Source organism: Oncorhynchus gorbuscha, linkage group LG06 (assembly GCF_021184085.1).
Source record: "Oncorhynchus gorbuscha isolate QuinsamMale2020 ecotype Even-year linkage group LG06, OgorEven_v1.0, whole genome shotgun sequence".
Lineage (NCBI taxonomy): Eukaryota > Metazoa > Chordata > Actinopteri > Salmoniformes > Salmonidae > Oncorhynchus > Oncorhynchus gorbuscha.
The window spans coordinates 83,155,826-83,176,149 of NC_060178.1; the positions used below are offsets into that span (position 1 = coordinate 83,155,826).

The 20,324-nt window shown below is 42.2% G+C and overlaps 1 protein-coding gene across 2 annotated transcripts in view; it reads left to right on the plus strand.

Moving 5' to 3' along the window:
• The first annotated feature begins 632 nt into the window (after positions 1-632).
• hk1 (hexokinase 1) overlaps positions 633-20,324 on the plus strand; it is a 41,397-nt gene continuing 21,705 nt past the window's right edge. For both annotated transcript variants that reach the window (XM_046354288.1, XM_046354289.1), the window contains exons 1-2: positions 633-924; positions 13,131-13,293. In XM_046354288.1, coding sequence (XP_046210244.1) covers positions 862-924; positions 13,131-13,293 — 226 coding nt within the window. In that variant the 5' untranslated portion in view covers positions 633-861. The remainder of the gene's footprint in view (positions 925-13,130; positions 13,294-20,324) is intronic.

Genomic DNA, 20,324 nt, shown 5'->3' on the forward strand with positions numbered 1-20,324 from the left:
CATAAGTATTAGTCAGTAAAATGAGCTCCCTGACAAGCTGCAGTGACCCCCTTAGAAAAAGCCCTTTAGAGGTGAAAGGACACTTGAGTGACCCAGGCCCAACCAAAAAGCAAGGACAATAATTATTCATTGTAATCTAACCCCTCTCTCTGCCTACTCTTTAACCCCTATGAGCCATTACCACAGCAATGCAATGAACGTGTCACCCCTCTCTCTGCCTACTCTTTAACCCCTATGAGCCATCACAAATAAAATAAAATAACATTTGATTGGTCACATACACATATTTAGCAGATGTTATTGTGAGTGTAGCAAAATGCAGCGTGATGAATGTGTAACCCCTCTCTCTGCCTACAGTTTAACCCAGATGATCCATCACCACAGCAATGTGATGAACATGCTTGTTTGTTTCCTATTTTGCCCAGTAAAAAAAGGATCAAGACCAGTTCTCTATCCCTTCCTTCTCTGCCTCCTCTACTTCCTCATTTCCTCCACCACCCCAGTGAAGGAGAGTGTGTGTAACAGGCAGCCAGTCATCCTGTCAACTGGGTTCTGCGCAGGAGGCCCTGGCTTCAGCAGCTTAACCAATCAGAGGACAGGCAGTAGGCAGGGCTTAAACCAGTCCCCATCCCAGCTCTCCTGCTGCCTGTATCTGCATTCAAGCTAAAAATTACTCCATGTAGTCTGACTTCCTGGGAACCTGGGGGAGAGTGTTGCGAGCCCCATACATGACCCATTTCTCTAGCTTTGTTTGGACTGAAACTGGGATCTTTTTTAAACCTCCTCACCAGGGAGAGGGGACTACAGGGATTTCCCTTTTTTTAGCTCTCCATTTATTCTTTCACCACATCGGTGGACAGGATGATCGCAGCACAGCTTCTGGCCTACTACTTCACAGAGTTGAAGGATGACAAAGTCAAAAAGGTGAGTGCCCTGTAGGAATGTGGCTACAGTGAGCAGAGCTGTTGTTAACTACCTTCCAAAAATAGGACAGCTTTGAGGCACAGAGCTCAGGGCCATGTGACAACAAGTGACACAATCTGAAGCCCTGTGCTTATTGACTGTCTTGAAGCTGGTAGATTCACTCTCAGGCTTACATTTCCATGTCTTGTGATAGCATGCAGCAGCATCTACAGTGCCGGTCAGGCATCTTGTTTGTAACACTGCAATGCCCTTGAAACCAGGATGTAGCCTGCCCTGAGTAGTGGGCCCTGGGTTTTTCCATGTCTGTTGCGACTGAATGTGTAGGGTGTGTTTAGCTCTAACCTTGTGAGGGGGCAGTTCAGGAGCATCTACCAATACCCGCCTCCTGAGTTAGGTTTCAGTCTTCAAATGATATTGTTCCAACCTGCTTCCTGGAGGCCCTTGCTGTAATAATTTCGCTCTATCATTGTTGAGAGAGAAAGGAATGCAAACTTTGAGAATGCACATGTTGAAAATGCTCGATACTTCCTTTCCTGGCTGTTGCAGGACTACTAGCTAGGGTGTGTTAGTGGCAAATGTGCCTAAATAACAGTTAGCAAGAACATACTGTAGCTGGCAATCCTATATCCTTGTGATAAATTTAATGAAATCAAAATCAAATTAAATTGTATTAGTCACATGTGACAAATACAACCTTATAGTGAAATGCTTACCACTGAGTAAAGGGTCTGAATATTTTATTTGTATAATTTAGCAAACATCTAAAAACCTCTTTGCATTGTCATTATGGGGTATTGTGTGTAGATTGATGAGGGGGAAACTATGTTTTAGAATAAGGCTGTAACGTGTGAAAATGTGGAAAAAGTCAAGGGGTCTGAAAACTTTCAGAATGCACTGAGCTTATATATATACATGTTTGTGTCTTTACTGTTATTAGATGTGAGGACTTGTTTTATCAAATCAATTCTCAATGTCATTATTATTACGTGATTAAACTAATAATGTCAACCTAATTAACTAGGAAGTTGGGGCACCACGGAAAATGTGATTTACAGAGCTAAAATTTTCAGAATATAACTCTTCAGATATTGTAATATCTGATCGATTAGTCATTCTCACCAATGTATTATTATTACCCTGTTAGTCTCATTCCAAATGTCGTTAAAATTCTTGGTTATCTGCACAAACTCCAGCATAAATTAGGAATCAGTGATATACAAATTGGTTTATTTATTTATTATCTAACTAAATAATCACAGAAATATATAACAGAGAAAACAGTAGATATTGGTTTCTAACAATGACAGAAAAGTCCTAGTGGACTAAGCCGATATGACAGCTTGGTAGACAAAAGGAAAGGAGTGGGACTGAGAAAGAACGGAAAAGACAATATCGATTCATTACACACAGTCTATAATTATATTAATTGAAATGGTAGTCCTTTGCACATGAACGGCCGCTCATTTGAGAATAGTTGCAATGTATATATATTTACGCCCTTATGTCATTGTTGGAATCCTTGAATGTCCTGTAGGTGTCACGCCCTGTCCATAGGAAGCTGTTTATTCTCTGTGTTGGTTGGGGCGTGATAGTGACTTGGGTGGGTCATCTAGATGAAATGTATGTCTATATGTATGCCTGATATGGTTCCCAATCAGAGGCAGCTGTTTATCGTTGTCTCTGATTGGGGGATCATATTTAGGTAGCCGTTTCCCCATTGGTATTTGTGGGATCAAATCAAAAATCAAATCAAATCAAATGTATTTATATAGCCCTTCGTACATCAGCTGATATATCAAAGTGCTGTACAGAATCCCAGCCTAAAACCCCAAACAGCAAGCAATGCAGGTGTAGAAGCACGGTGGCTAGGAAAAACTCCCTAGAAAGGCCAAAACCTAGGAAGAAACCTAGAGAGGAACCAGGCTATGTGGGGTGGCCAGTCCTCTTCTGGCTGTGCCGGGTGGAGATTATAACAGAACATGGCCAAGATGTTCAAATGTTCATAAATGACCAGCATGGTCGAATAATAACAAGGCAGAACAGTTGAAACTGGAGCAGCAGCACAGTCAGGTGGACCGGGGACAGCAAGGAGTCATCATGTCAGGTAGTCCTGGGGCACGGTCCTAGGGCTCAGGTCCTCCGAGAGAGAGAAAGAAAGAGAGAATTAGAGAGAGCATATGTGGGGTGGCCAGTCCTCTTCAGACTGTGCCGGGTGGAGATTATAACAGAACATGGCCAAGATGTTCAAATGTTCATAAATGACCAGCATGGTCGAATATTAGTAAGGCAGAACCGTTGAAACTGGAGCAACAGCATGGCCAGGTGGACTGGGGACAGCAAGGAGTCATCATGTCAGGTAGTCCTGGGGCATGGTCCTAGGGCTCAGGTCAGTTGAAACTGGAGCAGCAGCATGGCCAGGTGGACTGGGGACAGCAAGGAGTCATCATGTCAGGTAGTCCTGGGGCATGGTCCTAGGGCTCAGGTCCTCTGAGAGAGAGAAAGAAAGAAGGAGAGAATTAGAGAATGCACACTTAGATTCACACAGGACACCGAATAGGACAGGAGAAGTACTCCAGATATAACAAACTGACCCTAGCCCCCCGACACAAACTACTGCAGCATAAATACTGAAGGCTGAGACAGGAGGGGACAGGAGACACTGTGGCCCCATCCGAGGACACCCCCAGACAGGGCCAAACAGGAAGGATATAACCCCACCCACTTTGCCAAAGCACAGCCCCCACACCACTAGAGGGATATCTTCAACCACCAGTTTACCATCCTGAGACAAGGCTGAGTATAGCCCACAAAGATCTCCGCCACGGCACAACCCGGGGGGGGGGGGCGCCAACCCAGACAGGATGATCACAACAGTGAATCAACCCACTCAGGTGACGCACCCCTTGCAGGGACGGCATGAGAGAGCCCCAGTAAGCCAGTGACTCAGCCCCTGTAATAGGGTTAGAGGCAGAGAATCCCAGTGGAAAGAGGGGAACCGGCCAGGCAGAGACAGCAAGGGTGGTTCATTGCTCCAGAGCCTTTCCGTTCACCTTCCCACTCCTGGACCAGACTACACTCAATCATATGACCCACTGAAGAGATGAGTCTTCAGTAAAGACTTAAAGGTTGAGACCGAGTTTGCGTCTCTGACATGGGTAGGCAGACCGTTCCATAAAAATGGAGCTCTATAGGAGAAAGCCCTGCCTCCAGCTGTTTGCTTAGAAATTCTAGGGACAATTAGGAGGCCTGCGTCTTGTGACCGTAGCGTACGTGTAGGTATGTACGGCAGGACCAAATCAGAGAGATAGGTAGGAGCAAGCCCATGTAATGCTTTGTAGGTTAGCAGTAAAACCTTGAAATCAGCCCTTGCTTTGACAGGAAGCCAGTGTAGAGAGGTTAGCACTGGAGTAATATGATATTTTTTTTTGGTTCTAGTCAGGATTCTAGCAGCCGTATTTAGCACTAACTGAAGTTTATTTAGCGCTTTATCCGGGTAGCCGGAAAGTAGAGCATTGCAGTAGTCTAACCTAGAAGTGACAAAAGCATGGATTAATTTTTCTGCATAATTTTTGGACAGAAAGTTTCTGATTTTTGTAATATTACGTAGATGGAAAAAAACTGTCCTCGAAATGGTCTTGATAAGTTCTTCAAAAGAGAGATCAGGGTCCAGAGTAACGCCGAGGTCCTTCACAGTTTTATTTGAGACGACTGTACAACCATTAAGATTAATTGTCAGATTCAACAGAAGATCTCTTTGTTTCTTGGGACCTAGAACAAGCATCTCTGTTTTGTCCGAGTTTAATAGTAGAAAGTTTGCAGCCATCCACTTCCTTATGTCTGAAACACATGCTTCTAGCGAGGGCAATTTTGGGGCTTCACCATGTTTCATTGAAATGTACAGCTGTGTGTCATCCGCATAGCAGTGAAAATTAACATTATGTATTCGAATAACATCCCCAAGAGGTAAAATGTATAGTGAAAACAATAGTGGTCCTAAAACGGAACCTTGAGGAACACTGAAATTTACAGTTGATTTGTCAGAGGACAAACCATTCACAGAGACAAACTGATATCTTTCCGACAGATAAGATCTAAACCAGGCCAGAACATGTCCGTGTAGACCAATTTGGGTTTCCAATCTCTCCAAAAGAATGTGGTGATCGATGGTATCAAAAGCAGCACTAAGGTCTAGGAGCACGATGCAGATGCAGACGACAGATGCAGAGCCTCGGTCCGGTGCCATTAAAATGTAATTTACCACCTTCACAAGTGCCGTGGGGTCTAAAACCAGACTGAAGCATTTCGTATACATTGTTTGTCTTCAGGAAGGCAGTGAGTTGCTGCACAACAGCCTTCTCTAAAATTTTTGAGAGGAATGGAAGATTCGATATAGGCCGATAGTTTTTTATATTTTCTGGGTCAAGGTTTGGCTTTTTCAAGAGAGGCTTTATTACCGCCACTTTTAGTGAGTTTGGTACACATCCAGTGGATAGAGAGCCGTTTATTATGTTCAACATAGGAGGGCCAAGCACAGGAAGCAGCTCTTTCAGTAGTTTAGTTGGAATAGGGTCCAGTATGCAGCTTGAAGGTTTAGAGGCCATGATTATTTTCATCATTGTGTCAAGAGATATAGTACTAAAACACTTGTCTACATCTTGTCTACATGTAGTTGCCTGAGTGCACACCATTAGCTTCACGTTTCATTTTGTGCTTTATTGTTTTGTTTTGGTGAGTTTCAGTTTATTAAAATATGTGGAACTCTATTCACTCTATTCTTGGTCTACTCCTTTCAACGAACGTGACAGTAGGATTCATCAGTCTCTGATTAACTTTCATTGAAGTCACAAAGTCTTTTGTGGTTGTAGAATGGATACTTCAGAGTACCATTCAGAAAGGTTCTAGCTGCAGACTAGTAAATTGTGTCGTCTAGCCAATGCTCCATGTGGGATGGTTTTCTAGTCTTCTGGTTTGTGTGGTCTTAACCAATCGAGATGTCCGGCTTACCGTGGGTCTCTTTGGCTTGAAATGTACATTTCGTCAAGGGCGGTTTTGTACATTTCAGAGAAAAGGGCAGTTCTATGACACCTGATGTAATGGCTGACCTGACTGGGGCGTGGCCACTGACTAGTTCAACTTTACATTGAAGACAATTCTCTCATTTTAAAGGTTAACATCCCATTACATCATTTCACAAATAATTTAATCTTAACTCGTTAATTTTATACAATAATTAGATGCAAACCCCATAATTGAGAAATGTACGCATTCAGAGGTACAGTTATGTGTGTTTCCTGTCCTTCATCATCAAATGAAACACACTCAACTTGACTGTGCCTTAAGTATCCACGGACCACTCCCACAGTAGAAATATTGTTTAAGGAACACCCTCTCCCGGATCCGGGAGAATTGTCATCAACTGACACTAATTAGCATAATGCAACGGACAAAAAATATTACTAGAAAATATTCATATTCATGAAATCACAAGTGAAATATATTAAAACACAGCTTAGCCTTTTGTTAATCACCCTGTCATCTCAGATTTTGAAATTATGCTTTACAGCCAAAGCAAGACAAGCATTTGTGTAAGTTTATCGATAGCCTAGCATAGCATTGTGCCTAGCTATCAGCAGGCAGCTTGGTCACGAAAATTAAAAAAGCAATCAAATTAAATCGTTTACCTTTGATGAGCTTTGGATGTTTTCACTCACGAGACACCCAGTTAATAAGCAAATGTTCATTTTGTCCCATAAATATAATTTTTATAGCTGAAATACCTCCGTTTGTACTTCACGTTTGGTTGAGAAATCCACCGAAACTGCGGTCATGACAACGCCGAAAAATATTCCAAATTAGATCCATAATATTGACAGAAACATGGCAAACTATTTTTTAAATCAATCCTCAAAGTGTTTTTCAAATATCTATTCAATAATATATCAACCGGGACAGGTGGCTTCTTAGTAGGAAAGAGAGAAACAATGGTCGCATTTGTCTATTACACACAAATCACTCTGAGAGCCTCCAGCTGACCACTGACACAATGTTGTCGTACAGGCTCATTTTTCAAAATAAAAGCCTGAAACTATGTATTGTGACACTAGATACATCAGGGAAGCCATAGAAAAAGGAATCTGGTTGATATCCCATTCACTGCTCAATAGGGAAGCATAGGAACGCAGAGCTTTCTAAATAAGAGTCCCTTCCTGATTGTAAGGGGGCACTATTTTTATTTTTGTAAAAATAACGTTCCCAAAGTAAACAGCCTATTTCACAGGACCAGATGCTAGAATATGCATATAATTGACAGCTTAGGATGGAAAACACTCTAAAGTTTCCAAAACTGTCAAAATATTGTCTGTGAGTATAACAGAACAGATATTGCAGGCGAAACCCTGAGGAAAATCCAATCAGGAAGTGCCTCTTATTTTGAAACCGTTGTGTTCCTATGCATCCCTATTGTCCATTGAAAGGGATATCCACCAGATTCCTTTTTCTACGTATTCCCTAAGGTGTCTACAGCCTTTAGACGTAGTTTCACACCTTTATGTTGAAGAATGAGCGTAAATGACTACATTGCGTAAGTGGCCAGCTGAGGGCTCTCAGAGTGATTCTTGCGTAAAAGACAGAGGTAGTCATTTTTCCTCTCGCTCCTACTGAAAAGCCAATTGTCCCGGTTGATATATTATCGAATAGATATTTGAAAACACCTTGAGGATTGATTATAAAAAATGTTTGCCATGTCTCTGTCAATATTATGGATATAATTCGGAAAATGTTTCGGCGTTGTCATGAGCGCTATTCCGGTGGATTTCTCAACATAACGTGACATAAAAATAATCTTTATGGAACAAAAGGAACACTTGCTTTCTAACTGGGAGTCTCGTGAGTGAAAACATCCGAAGATCATCAAAGGTAAACAATTAATTTGATTTATTTTCTGATTTTCGTGACCAAGCTTCCTGCTGTTAGCTGGACATAATGCTATGCTAGGCTATCAATAGATTTACACAAACGCTTGTCTTGCTTTGGCTGTAAAGCATAATTTCAAAATCTGAGATGACAGGGTGATTAACAAAAGGCTAAGATGTGTTTCGCTATATTTCACATGTGATTTCATGAATATTAATATTTTCTAGTAATATTTTTTGACCGTTGCGCTATGCTAATTAGTGTCGTTGATGACAATTCTCCCGGATCCGGGATGGGTAGTTCTAAGATTAACCACGTTTAGATGGCTTTAAAACCCTTTTGAAATCATTGAACAATGGTTGAGAGATGAGCGATATCGTCACGTCCGAATCAATTAGTGCATGACAAGGTAAGCAGTCCTCCAGGACTGTTTCCAGGTATGGCCGTTTAGATTCACGTTTAGTGGACATATTTCCCACAAAGTGGAGTGGCTTTAACGAAGCTTTTGACCTTTTTCTTCGCAACCTTTGCATCATATTGTATAGACAAAGCCTCTGGGCTTGTTTCTTGATCAGGGTGGCCATGGATTGAGCCTGAGTGAGAGCAGGAGAAATTAAATTTTTAACATCCTTAATGGTCAATCAGTTAATTCCTGTGGACCTTGTGTCCAATTCTCCGTCTAGCACTTCTGACTTATCTTTGACCATTTTCTCAAATTCTTCTCGCTTTAGTTCTTCACATAGTGGAACTTCCAGAGAACATTGGTCTACGTTTTGATTGTTACCCTTGTGCTCTGACACGTTTTGTGGGTAGGGTGCAGGAATGAAGCGAACAGGTCAATTGTATCGGTAGTCGTTTCAATGGCGATTTAATTTACAGTTATTTAGACCGCAGAGGTTATTGGATTTGTGGTTTTGTAGCAGAAACCGTTGTTGTGCATCATCTATCAGTGCTCCAATACCAGATAATGCACCCTCTAACTGGAGTGAGTGCTCCTGGTCTGAAACCGTGTGGTCAGGGCTCTTAGCGTTGCGAGCTTTTGATGCCTCAAAAGCTGTGCTTGCAAGTTCTCTGAGTTGTAAGATAGGCAAGCCAACATTGGCTGTAGGGCCCAAGTAGGTAATGAAGGTGGGATACATGTTTGACAGAAACATTTCTTTGAATGGTAACAGCTCTTCCATTCCTGTTTCAGTGAGTAGTCCAAAGTAAGCTGAACAAAGCCTATGATAGTACGCTTGTGGGTGTTCATTCCGAGTTTGTTTGACAGTGTTTTCCTGTGAGCTATTATGTTTGCGAGTCGCAAACACACTGAATTCTCATTTCAAAGCTGTGGAAAGTTTAGTATAGTCGTTAAGCATGTGTTGCTGTTACACAAATGAACCTCGTCGACGTTTGCTTCAACAGGTAAACTCGGTCAGAACCTGTAGCGTTCGGGTAGCCCTCCAATGTGTCCCCTATGTCAGCTAGGAATTTCTCAGTATCGATTGGCTGACCTGGAACGGGGTCAAAGGTGTGGAAATTCTTGACAAGTTTGTCAAGGTGTTCCACGCCAAGTGGATGAAGAAGGTTGGCTTCATCCTGTGGGAAATTGGAGCCGAAAGGCCAAGAGAAGAAGCCAAGCTTTGGTTTTATTGGCCAAGAGGCGCCATATTACTCAATGCTGAATGGCCAAGAGAAGACTGAGGGACACATGAGGGAGGCAAAGTCTGAAACCTTCTATCGTCTTCACTCCTTTGAGTGCCGGGCTCCGGTTGCTTGGTTGGGTAGTCATGCTGTAGCACTTGATCGTTCTGGATTTCCACCAGATTAAGGGTGGTATTCTGCTGCATTGCGGATTCCACTTGAGCGCTTAGAGTACTGAATTTAAGCACGTGAGTGTATCACTGGCTCCTTTCGGTCTCAAACCTATCTGTCATGTTTTGCAGATAGAGGTCTTGAGTAAGGAGCGAGAGATTCAGTGATGAGATTTCCTGCGCTTGCTTAGAAATCAATATTTCCATCTTCATCACCTGAGTTCTCTCATCATTAATTTGCTCAGCAACTTCAATGAATTCTGTTGATTTGTCCTCCAACTTAGTCATTGTGTTCATTAACTAATCATATTTGGTCTGCAGCATTTGGAGTAGAACAGTGTTACTTTGAGTAATGTTCAGCAAAACTGCATGCATGTTATCAAGTTGAGCGCTCCTGTTTGTAGATAACTCGTCAGATTGATCTAGTTTTGTGTGGACATTGTCGTATTTAGTTTTGGCTAAATGGAGTTGTTCCTGTAGAAGACGATTTTGTTCCTGTAGGAAACAATTTTTTTGAAGAGTTTGTGCTTTATCGTCGTCATAAGTTTTTGAAATTACATTTAATTGTTCAGTTTTCAAACGTAGTTCCATAGCTAGCAGAATTGTTCCCTTTTCTGTATTTTTATCAATTTTCCAGTTCTCTCCACCTGTCCCTTTATGTCTACTGTGTCCTGCCCGTGCTTCAGCTGTACACTGCGGTATTGGACCGAAGCCAATTATGGATGGCAAGACATCAGGGACTGGAGATAACCTTCACAAGGCCTGTGCCTGATTTTGGAGAGCATTTGTCGTGATTTCTACTGTTTTTCTGCTAATGACAAAGTTAGGGTTGGTATCACTACTTAGGTCAGAGATCAAACCTTTTATGGGTGAGGTTTCACTACTTAGTGGGGGAGTGGGAACCAGCTTGCACATTATTAGAACATTTGAGAGGAGAGAATTTGGGGTTTTGAAATATTTTGGAAGATGCAAAGACAATTTGAATCTATTTATAGATGTTAATGAACCATCAGTACTGTATCATAATGTGAGAGTTGCATGTGAATGAATTTGCAAAAGCAAATTTACTTGATTTATCAATGATAATGATTAATCATACCTGTATAGGCAACTGGGAATTAAAATGGAATTATCCTGAGAAGTTAGTTCATCTAGGTTAATATGGGAAAGTTTAAAATGCCTAATTTAATTGGAAGAACCTGAAAAGGTATTTTCGACAATTTAACTTATTAAATTGAATGAGACGATGATATCCAATCAATTGAGATGGTCTGGATTACAGTCGTTTGAAATGTTAGGGTACATTCATCACCAGGTTCACATGTCCCTAAGGCCGAAGCCACATGGGATTCCCACTGGAAGCGAGACTTCATTCAGTACTGGGTAGTCCTGAATGAGCTTTGCAAATGCATATTTTACTGATTTAATCAATATTAATGATAAATCAAACCTGTATAGGCTATTTGGGTATTAAACTTTAATTAACCTGAGAGCGTTGCTGTATCAAGTTTAATGTGGAAAAGTTTAAAAAGTCTCATTTGTAGAAACCTATCCATTTGGATATTATTTGAAGTGTCCATTGGAAAAAGGTAAATCTGGCAATTTTACCTTTTAGTTAAATTGAATAAGACATCGATATCCAATCAGTTGAGACAGGCTGGATATCATAAGAAACTACTTGTTAAACGTAAATAATTATTTTTCAAAGAAACGTACTGGCGATTCTTCAGCCCCAGGGGGTCACGGATCACGGAAAGCTGAAATCAAATGGAAGTACAAAGGGAGAGACTTCCGTCGGGCAAGGCGGAGGAATTACAACGTGACACAGGAAAAACAAAATGGCTGCTTTCCCTTTGTTAGCTTAGCATCTTGTGCAAGCTAATCCTACTTTGTACAATTTCAAGCATAACATAGGATCCCTTTCAGCAATGAAACGGTTTGACTTATAACGTATTACGTTCAAACCATTTCTCTGCGTGAATTTCGTGATGTTTACCAGAAACGCACGGTAAACAAAGAAATGCACCGTTGGTCTACTCGCGTAGAAATGCGAGAGACAGAGAGATAATTATCGTGAGTTAAGCTAATATCTATTCAATTTCAATCGGCTAGCCCTGTATCCCCGCTCAAGAAATGAATAATCACAGAGCCTACCCGCTTCTGAAATGCGGGAGGCAGAAATAGCACTACGTTTGGCCAATCGCTCTATCTCTCAAATTTCTATAAGTAGCTGGATCGTGTCCTAGCACTTAGAAATGTAATCACTAACTTTACAACTCATTAGTCACCCTGACGTCATCAGATACGCAAACAACGGGACTTCTATCGCAACACACACACAACCAATATTTCCTGTCTACAACTCCCCTGCTGTATAATATAATCTGAGTGTAAAATGCATTCTGTTTTTCAATTTTATATAGGCTGAATGAAAATGCCTCATTCTATTTTAGATGATTCACACGGGGCACCAATATGTCGTGTCTTTACTGTCATTAAATGTGAAGACTGTTATTTTATCAAATAAATTCCCTATGTGTAATTATTATTACGTGATTAAACTAATCATGTAAACTTAATTAACTAGGAAATCGGGGTACCTCGGAAATGTTTGATTTAGAAAGCAAAAAGGTTCATAATATGACTTCAGATATTTTAATATCTGATCGATTAGTCATTTACTGCCTGGTGATGGTGATGTCACCAAAACAGGCTGAAATTTCAGGAGGTCTTTTCAAACAGCTCTCACAGTATTATTTCAACCTCATAGTGTGGAAATATATATAAAATACAGGAAAATCATGGTTTTGACTGCACTGGGCCATTAACAGGCTCTTATTTAGCTCTTTATAAATAGTACACTGTTCTGAGATATTTACCTATTAGAAACAATTTGAATATCAAATATCATAACGTGCTAATTGTGATGGTAATTGTGATAGTAGCCATTTTGAAGTATCAGAAATAAAAAAAAATATCAAGGTGACACACGTGATATCATTGAAAAGCCCAGAATGTCCTCTCAAAGGTACAAAGGGACCAAACACAATGCTATGTATGGATGTATTGACCAAAAATGAATGTCCATTAGAGAGGACAAAAATGAATTGCTTGTCCTCAGCAACTCTTTTATTTATTTTATTTTTCCTTTATTTAACTAGACAAGTCTTATTTTCAATGATGGCCTAGGAGCAGTGGGTTAACTGCCTGTTCATTCCCATGAACAGATGTGGAAAGACTTTAGAGAGAACAGCTCACTCTCCCAAGATTAAGGCTTAAAGGTGTGGCCTTCATCGTGATACTGGATCCAGTATGTCAAAGGACAGCTAGTAGATGTTTTGCAACTGTTAGTGTCTTTTGAGAGTCCATTGTGTTCCATCTTAAGGAGAAAGTAGATCATATCATCTTAATGTTATGAATTATGAATGAATTACTCCCTGGATTAATTTGAAAAAACTGGTTGTAAATGATCAATGATGATGATGTGTTGGTGTCTTTCAGATCGATAAGTACCTGTATGCCATGCGTTTCTCCGACGAGACGCTGATGGACATCATGAAACGATTCAGGAGGGAACTGGGGAATGGGCTGGGTCGGGACACGAACCCCACAGCAACTGTCAAGATGCTGCCCACCTTCGTCAGGTCCATTCCTGATGGATCAGGTGAGCATGGACACTCCAACCAGATACTCAGAGGAAGACGAGTTGTGGGAAATCTATGCCTGGTTCTTTCTTTTTTTAAGGACAAGATGTAATAACATGTTAAAGATTTGTACAGTTACAAATCCAGGTGTGAGGCAGAAACCAGTTGGTCAAGTGGCATGGTTTCTGTTTTTTCACCCATTGGCTAGAGTCACAATAGAAATAACAGGGTCTGGACCCATATCCACAAAGAATCTCAGAAAAGGTCCTAGGAATCCTGTTAAAACCTGTTTTAAGAATGAAAAAACTCCCAGCTCAGAATAGGTTTTCGGATGATGTTAAGACACTGCCCAGACAAACTCACCTCATAAAAGTTTATCAGCTGATAATCACAACAGTTTGAGTTACCGCAAAGGAAAGATAGTTATGATTTTTGTCGTGTCTTTGGCATCATTAAAGTGAAGACTTATTTTATCAAATCAATTCTCTGCAATTATTATTACGTGATTAAACTAATTGTCACGACTTCCTCCGAAGTCGTTTCCTCTCCTTGTTCGGGCGGTGTTCGGTGGTCGGCGTCACCGGTCTTCTAGCCATCGTCAATCCATTTTTTTTTTCCATTTGTTTTGTCTTGTTTTCCTTCACACCTGGTTTCAATTTCCCTCATTTATTGTTGTGTATTAAACCCTCTGTTCCCCCCATGTCTTTGTGTGGAATTGTTTATTGTTTATTTGTACCCATGTTTGTTTATTTCGTTATGCCGTTGGTTTTACAATTAAACTGCTCCGGCTATTACCTAGTTCTGCTCTCCTGCATCTGACTTCCCTGCCACCAGTTACGCACCCCTTACAGAATTCCACACCACCCATATGGAGTCAGGAGGAGCAGGTGCCCATGGTATAGGGGTCGAGGAGCACGTGCTGGAGCAAGAGGTGATGATCCACAATCTCGGCGCCGCCCTGGACCACATTGTCCAAACCATGGACCACGGGGAGAGACAGGGAGTTCCTCCAGCGCCTCCCCCAGCACAACAGGGGCCTCCACTACTCACACCCCTGCACCCGGTTCCAGTGGGATTCGCCTTACCCTCCCCGGGGAGTACGATGGGACGGCTGCCCACTGCCAGGGTTTCCTGCTGCAGTTGGATTTATACCTGGCAACCGTCCACCCGGCTCCTTCGGGCCGTGAGAGGGTGTCCGCCCTCGTCTCATGCCTCTCGGGGAAAGCCCTGGAGTTGGCCAACGCCATGTGGGTGGAAGGAGATGCGGTGCTGGACCACTTTGAGGAGTTCACCCGTTGTTTCCGGGCGGTCTTTCACCACCCGCCCGAGGGCAGAGTGGCGGGTGAATGTCTTTTCCACCTGCTGCAGGGGACGAGGAGCGCACAGGAGTTTGCTTTGGTCTTTCAGACCCTGGCCTCTGGAGCAGGATGGAATGACAGGGCCCTGATCAACAACTATTGCTGCAGTTTACACGAGGATGTCCGTCGAGAGTTGGCCTGCAGGGACACCACCATTACCTTCGACCAGTTGATGGACCTGTCCATTCGGCTGGATAACCTGCTGGCTACCCGCGGACGTCCAGATCGGGGTCTGTTGGTTCCATCCCCCAGCACCACCGCTCCGATGCCCATGGAGTTGGGAGGTGCTCCGCTCAGGGAGACCGGAGGAGGTTCCGTCTCGGGCACCATCTGTGGCCGCAGAGGTCACACTGCTGGCCGGTGCCGGGTTGGTTCCTCTGGGGGTTGAGGCAGCAGGCAGGGCACTCTGGCATCACCACAGGTGAGAAGACACCATTCTCACCCAGAGCCCTCTGTTGCACACATGTTTTTGTTTGTTACTTTTCCTGAGTTTTCTCCGCATCAGGCGCGGCTGGGAATTTTATTGACAGATCATTTGCCCATAGTTTAGGGATCCCCATTGTTCTTGTGGCTATGCCTTCCCAGTTCACACCTTAGATAGTCAACCATTAGGGTCAGAGTTGATAAGGGAGGCCACCGCTCCTTTGGGCATGGTGACGCAGGGGGGTCACATGGAGAGAATCAGTCTCTTTCTCATTGACTCTCCTGTGTTTCCCGTGGTCCTAGGCCTACCCTGGTTAGCTTGTCATGACCCCACTGTTTCATGGCTACGAAGGGCTCTCACGGAGTGGTCGTGAGAGTGCTCGGGGAGGTGTTTAGGTGTTTCTGTAGGTGCTACTACAGTGAAAAGTCCAGACCAGGTCTCCACCGTGCGCATTCCCCCCGAATATGCCGATTTGGCTCTCGCCTTCTCCAAAAAAGAAGGCGACTCAATTACCACCCCATCGACGGGGGGATTGTGCGATAAATCTCCTGGTAGACGCTGCACTTCCCGGTACATTCGGTCCTCCACTTCCTCCACCTCCTTTATTTTTTGTGAAGAAGGAGGAGGGAGGTCTGCGCCCGTGTATTGACTATCGAGGTCTTAATCAGATAACTGTGAGGTACAGTTACCCACTACCTATCATAGCCACAGCGATTGAGTCAATACATGGGGCGCATTTCTTCACCAAACTTGATCTCAGGAGTGCTTACAACCTGGTGCGTATCCTGGAGGGAGACAAGTGGAAGACGCCGTTCGGTACGACCTCAGGGCATTATGAGTACCTAGTCATGCCATACAGGTTGATGAATGCTCCATCAGTCTTCCAAGCCTTTGTAGCCGATATTTACAGGGACCTGCACGGGCAGGGTGTAGTGGTGTATATTGATGACATTCTGATATACTCCGCTGCACGCGCCGAGCATGTGTCCCTGGTGCGCAAAGTGCTTGATCGACTGTTGGAGAATGACCTGTAAGCCAAGGCTGAGTGGAAATGGAGAGTGACCGCATAGTTTCACACCTGGTTTCAATTTCCCTCATTTTTTGTTGTGTATTTAACCCTCTGTTCCCCCCCAAGCTTTATGTGTGGAATTGTTTATTGTTTATTGTGCACATGTTACTGGTGCGCGTTGGGTTTTGTACCCATGTTTGTTTATTTCGTTATGCCGTTGGTTTTACAATTAAACTGCTCTGGCTATTACCTCTCCTGCGTCTGACTTCCCTACACACATCTTACACTAATCATGTAAATGAAATTAACTAGGAAGTCGGGGCACCAATAAAAATCTTCAGATTACAAAGTTATAATTTTCCTAATATAACGCTTCAGATATTTTAATATCTGATCAATTAGTTTTCTAATTAATTAATAATCCTTTACCTCACGGTAGTCTCATTCCAAATGTCGTAAATTGTTGGTTTTCTGCACAAACCCAGCCTTTACTATGAATCATCCATACTGTAACGGATGTCGTCTGGAGATAGAGAGGAGGACCAAGGTGCAGAGTGGTAAGTGTTCATGTCTTTTTAATAAACAAACTGAACACTGGAACAAAACAATAAACGATGTGAACAAACCGAAACAGTAGCGTGTGGCCCAAACACTCACACGGAAACAAACACCCACAAACCAAAAGTGAAACCCAGGCTACCTAAGTATGATTCTCAATCAGGGACAACAATTGACAGCTGCCTCTGATTGAGAACCATACTAGGCCAAACTCAAAAACCAACATAGAAAAACAAACAGACTGCCCACCCCAACTCACGCCCTGACCATACTAAAACAAAGACAAAAACAAAGGAACTAAGGTCAGAACGTGACACATACACCAATTGACTTAATTATTTATTTACTAAGTAACTAAATAATCACAGAAATTCATAAACAAACAACACAGTAGATATGGTTACACGGAAATGATAGGGGAGGTTCCCTAGTGGGCTAAGCCGATATGATGGCTTGGTGGACAAAGGGAAGTGGGTGTGGACTGAGAATAGCAGGAAAGACAAAAAAATGAATCACTACACAGTTGATAATTATATTAATTGAAATGCTAATCCTTTGCACATTAACGCCCACTTATTTGGGAATAACTGCAATCAATATATATTTACACTCAGTGTGTCCAAGCGTCTCTCTCTCTGCTTCCCTGAAGATCAAAGTATTTCGTGGTTAGAATGGGTACTTCAGAGTACCATTCAGAAATGTTCTCATACAATATTGGTTTCGGCGGTTGTCGGTCTTCGTATCCCAGGTTGACATCACTTCTAGCTGCAGACTAGTAATTAGTATCTAAGATTTCCTCTTATTCTGTAGAGATCGATAGTCTCAGAGGTTAACCATTTCCAGCTGTGTAGCCAATGCTCTATGTGGTACGGTTAGGAATTCAATAACTATTCGCAATCACAGACAAATTTGACGAAAACCCGCAGACACTCAGGATTTCATGGAATGAGTTTGACACATGACATAAAAACTCTGAAACTGGAAACACTTATCTCCCTCATTAGCTTTAAACACCAGCTGTCAGAGCAGCTCAAAGATTACTGCACCTGTAGATAGCCCATCTATAATTTAGCACAAACAACTACCTCTTCCCCTACTGTATTTATTTATTTTTTCATTTAGCTCCTTTGCACCCCATTATTTCTACTTCGCACATTCTTCCACTGCAAATCTACCATTCCAGTGTTTTACTTGCTATATTGTATTTACTTCGCCACCATGGCCTTTACATTTTTTTTACCTCCCTTAACTCACCTCATTTGCTCACATCGTATATAGACTTATTTTTCGACTGTATTATTTACTGTATGTTTGTTTTACTCCATGTGTAACTCTGTGTTGTTGTATGTGTCGAACTGCTTTGCTTTATCTTGGTTTGGTCGCAATTGTAAATGAGAACATTAAATAAAATAAAAAATAAATAATGTGTGGTTCTTACAGTACTCCTAACAAAGTGGTTCTAACACAAAACCTTATTAGGTCATGTTTTCTTCTTACGGTCATTCTGCCATAGGTGATCTTTTTGTTGATTGGTTCAACAATTTTGATTTGTTTGTCATGTGTTCCTGATATGTTGAAATTATAATTGCCCTTGAGAATTGACTGTGCACCCTACACCCTCCATTCCTATTGTAAAACTGCTTCATTATCCAAATGCATGCTGCTTTGTATGTGTTCTTCAATTCTAAGTTTGATTTGAAGGAGCAATGTGAACTAGAGCAATCAATGTGTCCACCAAGGTGCTGGTTAAAAATGTGTGCATTTACTAACAAGCAAGCAGGGGAGAAAGTCTTGTGTGTTTGACTACCTCTCGACATACTATTGCTACGCTACACTGAGGTTTCTGACTTTCTCCCATTAGAAGACCAATTTGGCAGAGAGTTATTATTCACAAGCAGTCAACTAGCAATGATACAGTGTTGTTGTCAGGCAATAGCAGTAGGGCAAAATTATGTTGTTAATCCGCCTGCACTCAGTGTTTTAGTATCAGGATTAGATGTAAAAAAGATATATAGATATTTTATTTATTTTATATATATATTTTTTAATCATCAGCCCATCACTTTGAAGTGCAGTACCAGTCAAAAGTTTGGACATACCTACTCATTCAGGGGTTCTTCTTTATTTGTACTGTTTTCTACATTGTAGAATAATAGTGAAGATGTCACAACTATGAAATAACACATATAGAATCATGTAGGAACCAAAAAAGTGTTATACAAGAGTTTTTATATATCATTTAGATTCTGCAAAGTAGCAGCCCTTTGCCTTAATGACAGCTTTGTACACTCTTGGCATTCTCTCAACCAGCTTCACCTGGAATGCTTTTCCAACAGTCTTGAAGGAGTTCCCACATATGCTGAGCCCTTGTTGGCTGCTTTTCCTTCACTCTGCGGTCCAACTCATCCCAAACCAACTCAATTGAGTTGAGGTCGGATGATTGTGGGGGCAAGGTAATCTGATGCAGCACTTATCACTCTCCTTCTTGGTTAAATAGCCCTTACATATATATTCTTGTATATTGTATATATTCGTTTTTTTTAACATATTTTTCTTCGCATATCTTTTAAAACATTTTTCTAAACCTCAACATCTAAATACTCTCCTGCAACCCGCCTCACCCAATGTAGCGTGGATCTGCTTTTTTTTCTAAAGTATTTATATTTACTTCAGAGCGCTTGCTAGCGGTCATCAGCTAACCTTTAGCTCGGAAAGCTGTCGCCAGTTCGAACAACGCAACTCTAACCAGAGCATAACGGACCTATTATTTTTATCCGCGGATTCCCACCGCAAACTGACCTTTTCCACCGGAATCTTCACAACTAGCTAACTAGCTAACCGCAATCCCGGATGACTACTCCTGGCTAGAGTTTCCATCCACTTAGCTTGAAGCTAGCCCGGCCAGAACTCCTGTGCTACCACCGAAGCATATTCCTGGGCTACAATATCCGGACCCACAACCGGTCTATCGATGTCACCACATGAAGAGGCATAAACAGACTCAACCCCCATTGCGACGTCCCCCAAAGGCTAACTTTCTAGCCCTTGCTATCTGCTTGCATGCTAATTCGGCCTGCGAACTGCTAGCTTGTTTAGCCTCGGCCTACTAACTGTTAGCACAGACCTGCTAACTGTCTGAATCGCCGCGTCCCCAGCCAGCCCATCCACTCACTGGACCCATATTTACTTTCAATCTCTCTCTTTTTCTTCCGGTAACCTGCCTCACCCAATGTGATACGGAATCGCTATTATTTTGAATTTTTAGAACACATTCAAGAACCTCGAAAAGCCAACCAGCTAACTAGCTACAAGCTATTTAGTCTTTGTGAGCCACTGCTAGCGGCTTTTACCTTCTGCACAGCCAGACAGTTTTTTTTAGCCTGGATAATACTCACAATTTTAGCTTCCCTGTCCCATCCACCGCTGCCCCCTGGACACTGTGATCACTTGGCTACATAGTAATATAATATATGCCATTTAGCAGACGCTTTTATCCAAAGCGACTTACAGTCATGTGTGCATACATTCTACGTATGGGTGGTCCCGGGGATCGAACCCACTACCCTGGCGTTACAAGCGCCATGCTCTACCAACTGAGCTACACAGGACCACACATAGCTGATGCCTGCTGGACTGTCCATTAATCATGGTACTCCATTCTGTTTGTTTATGTTTTATCTGTCAGCCCTAGCCGCATTCATG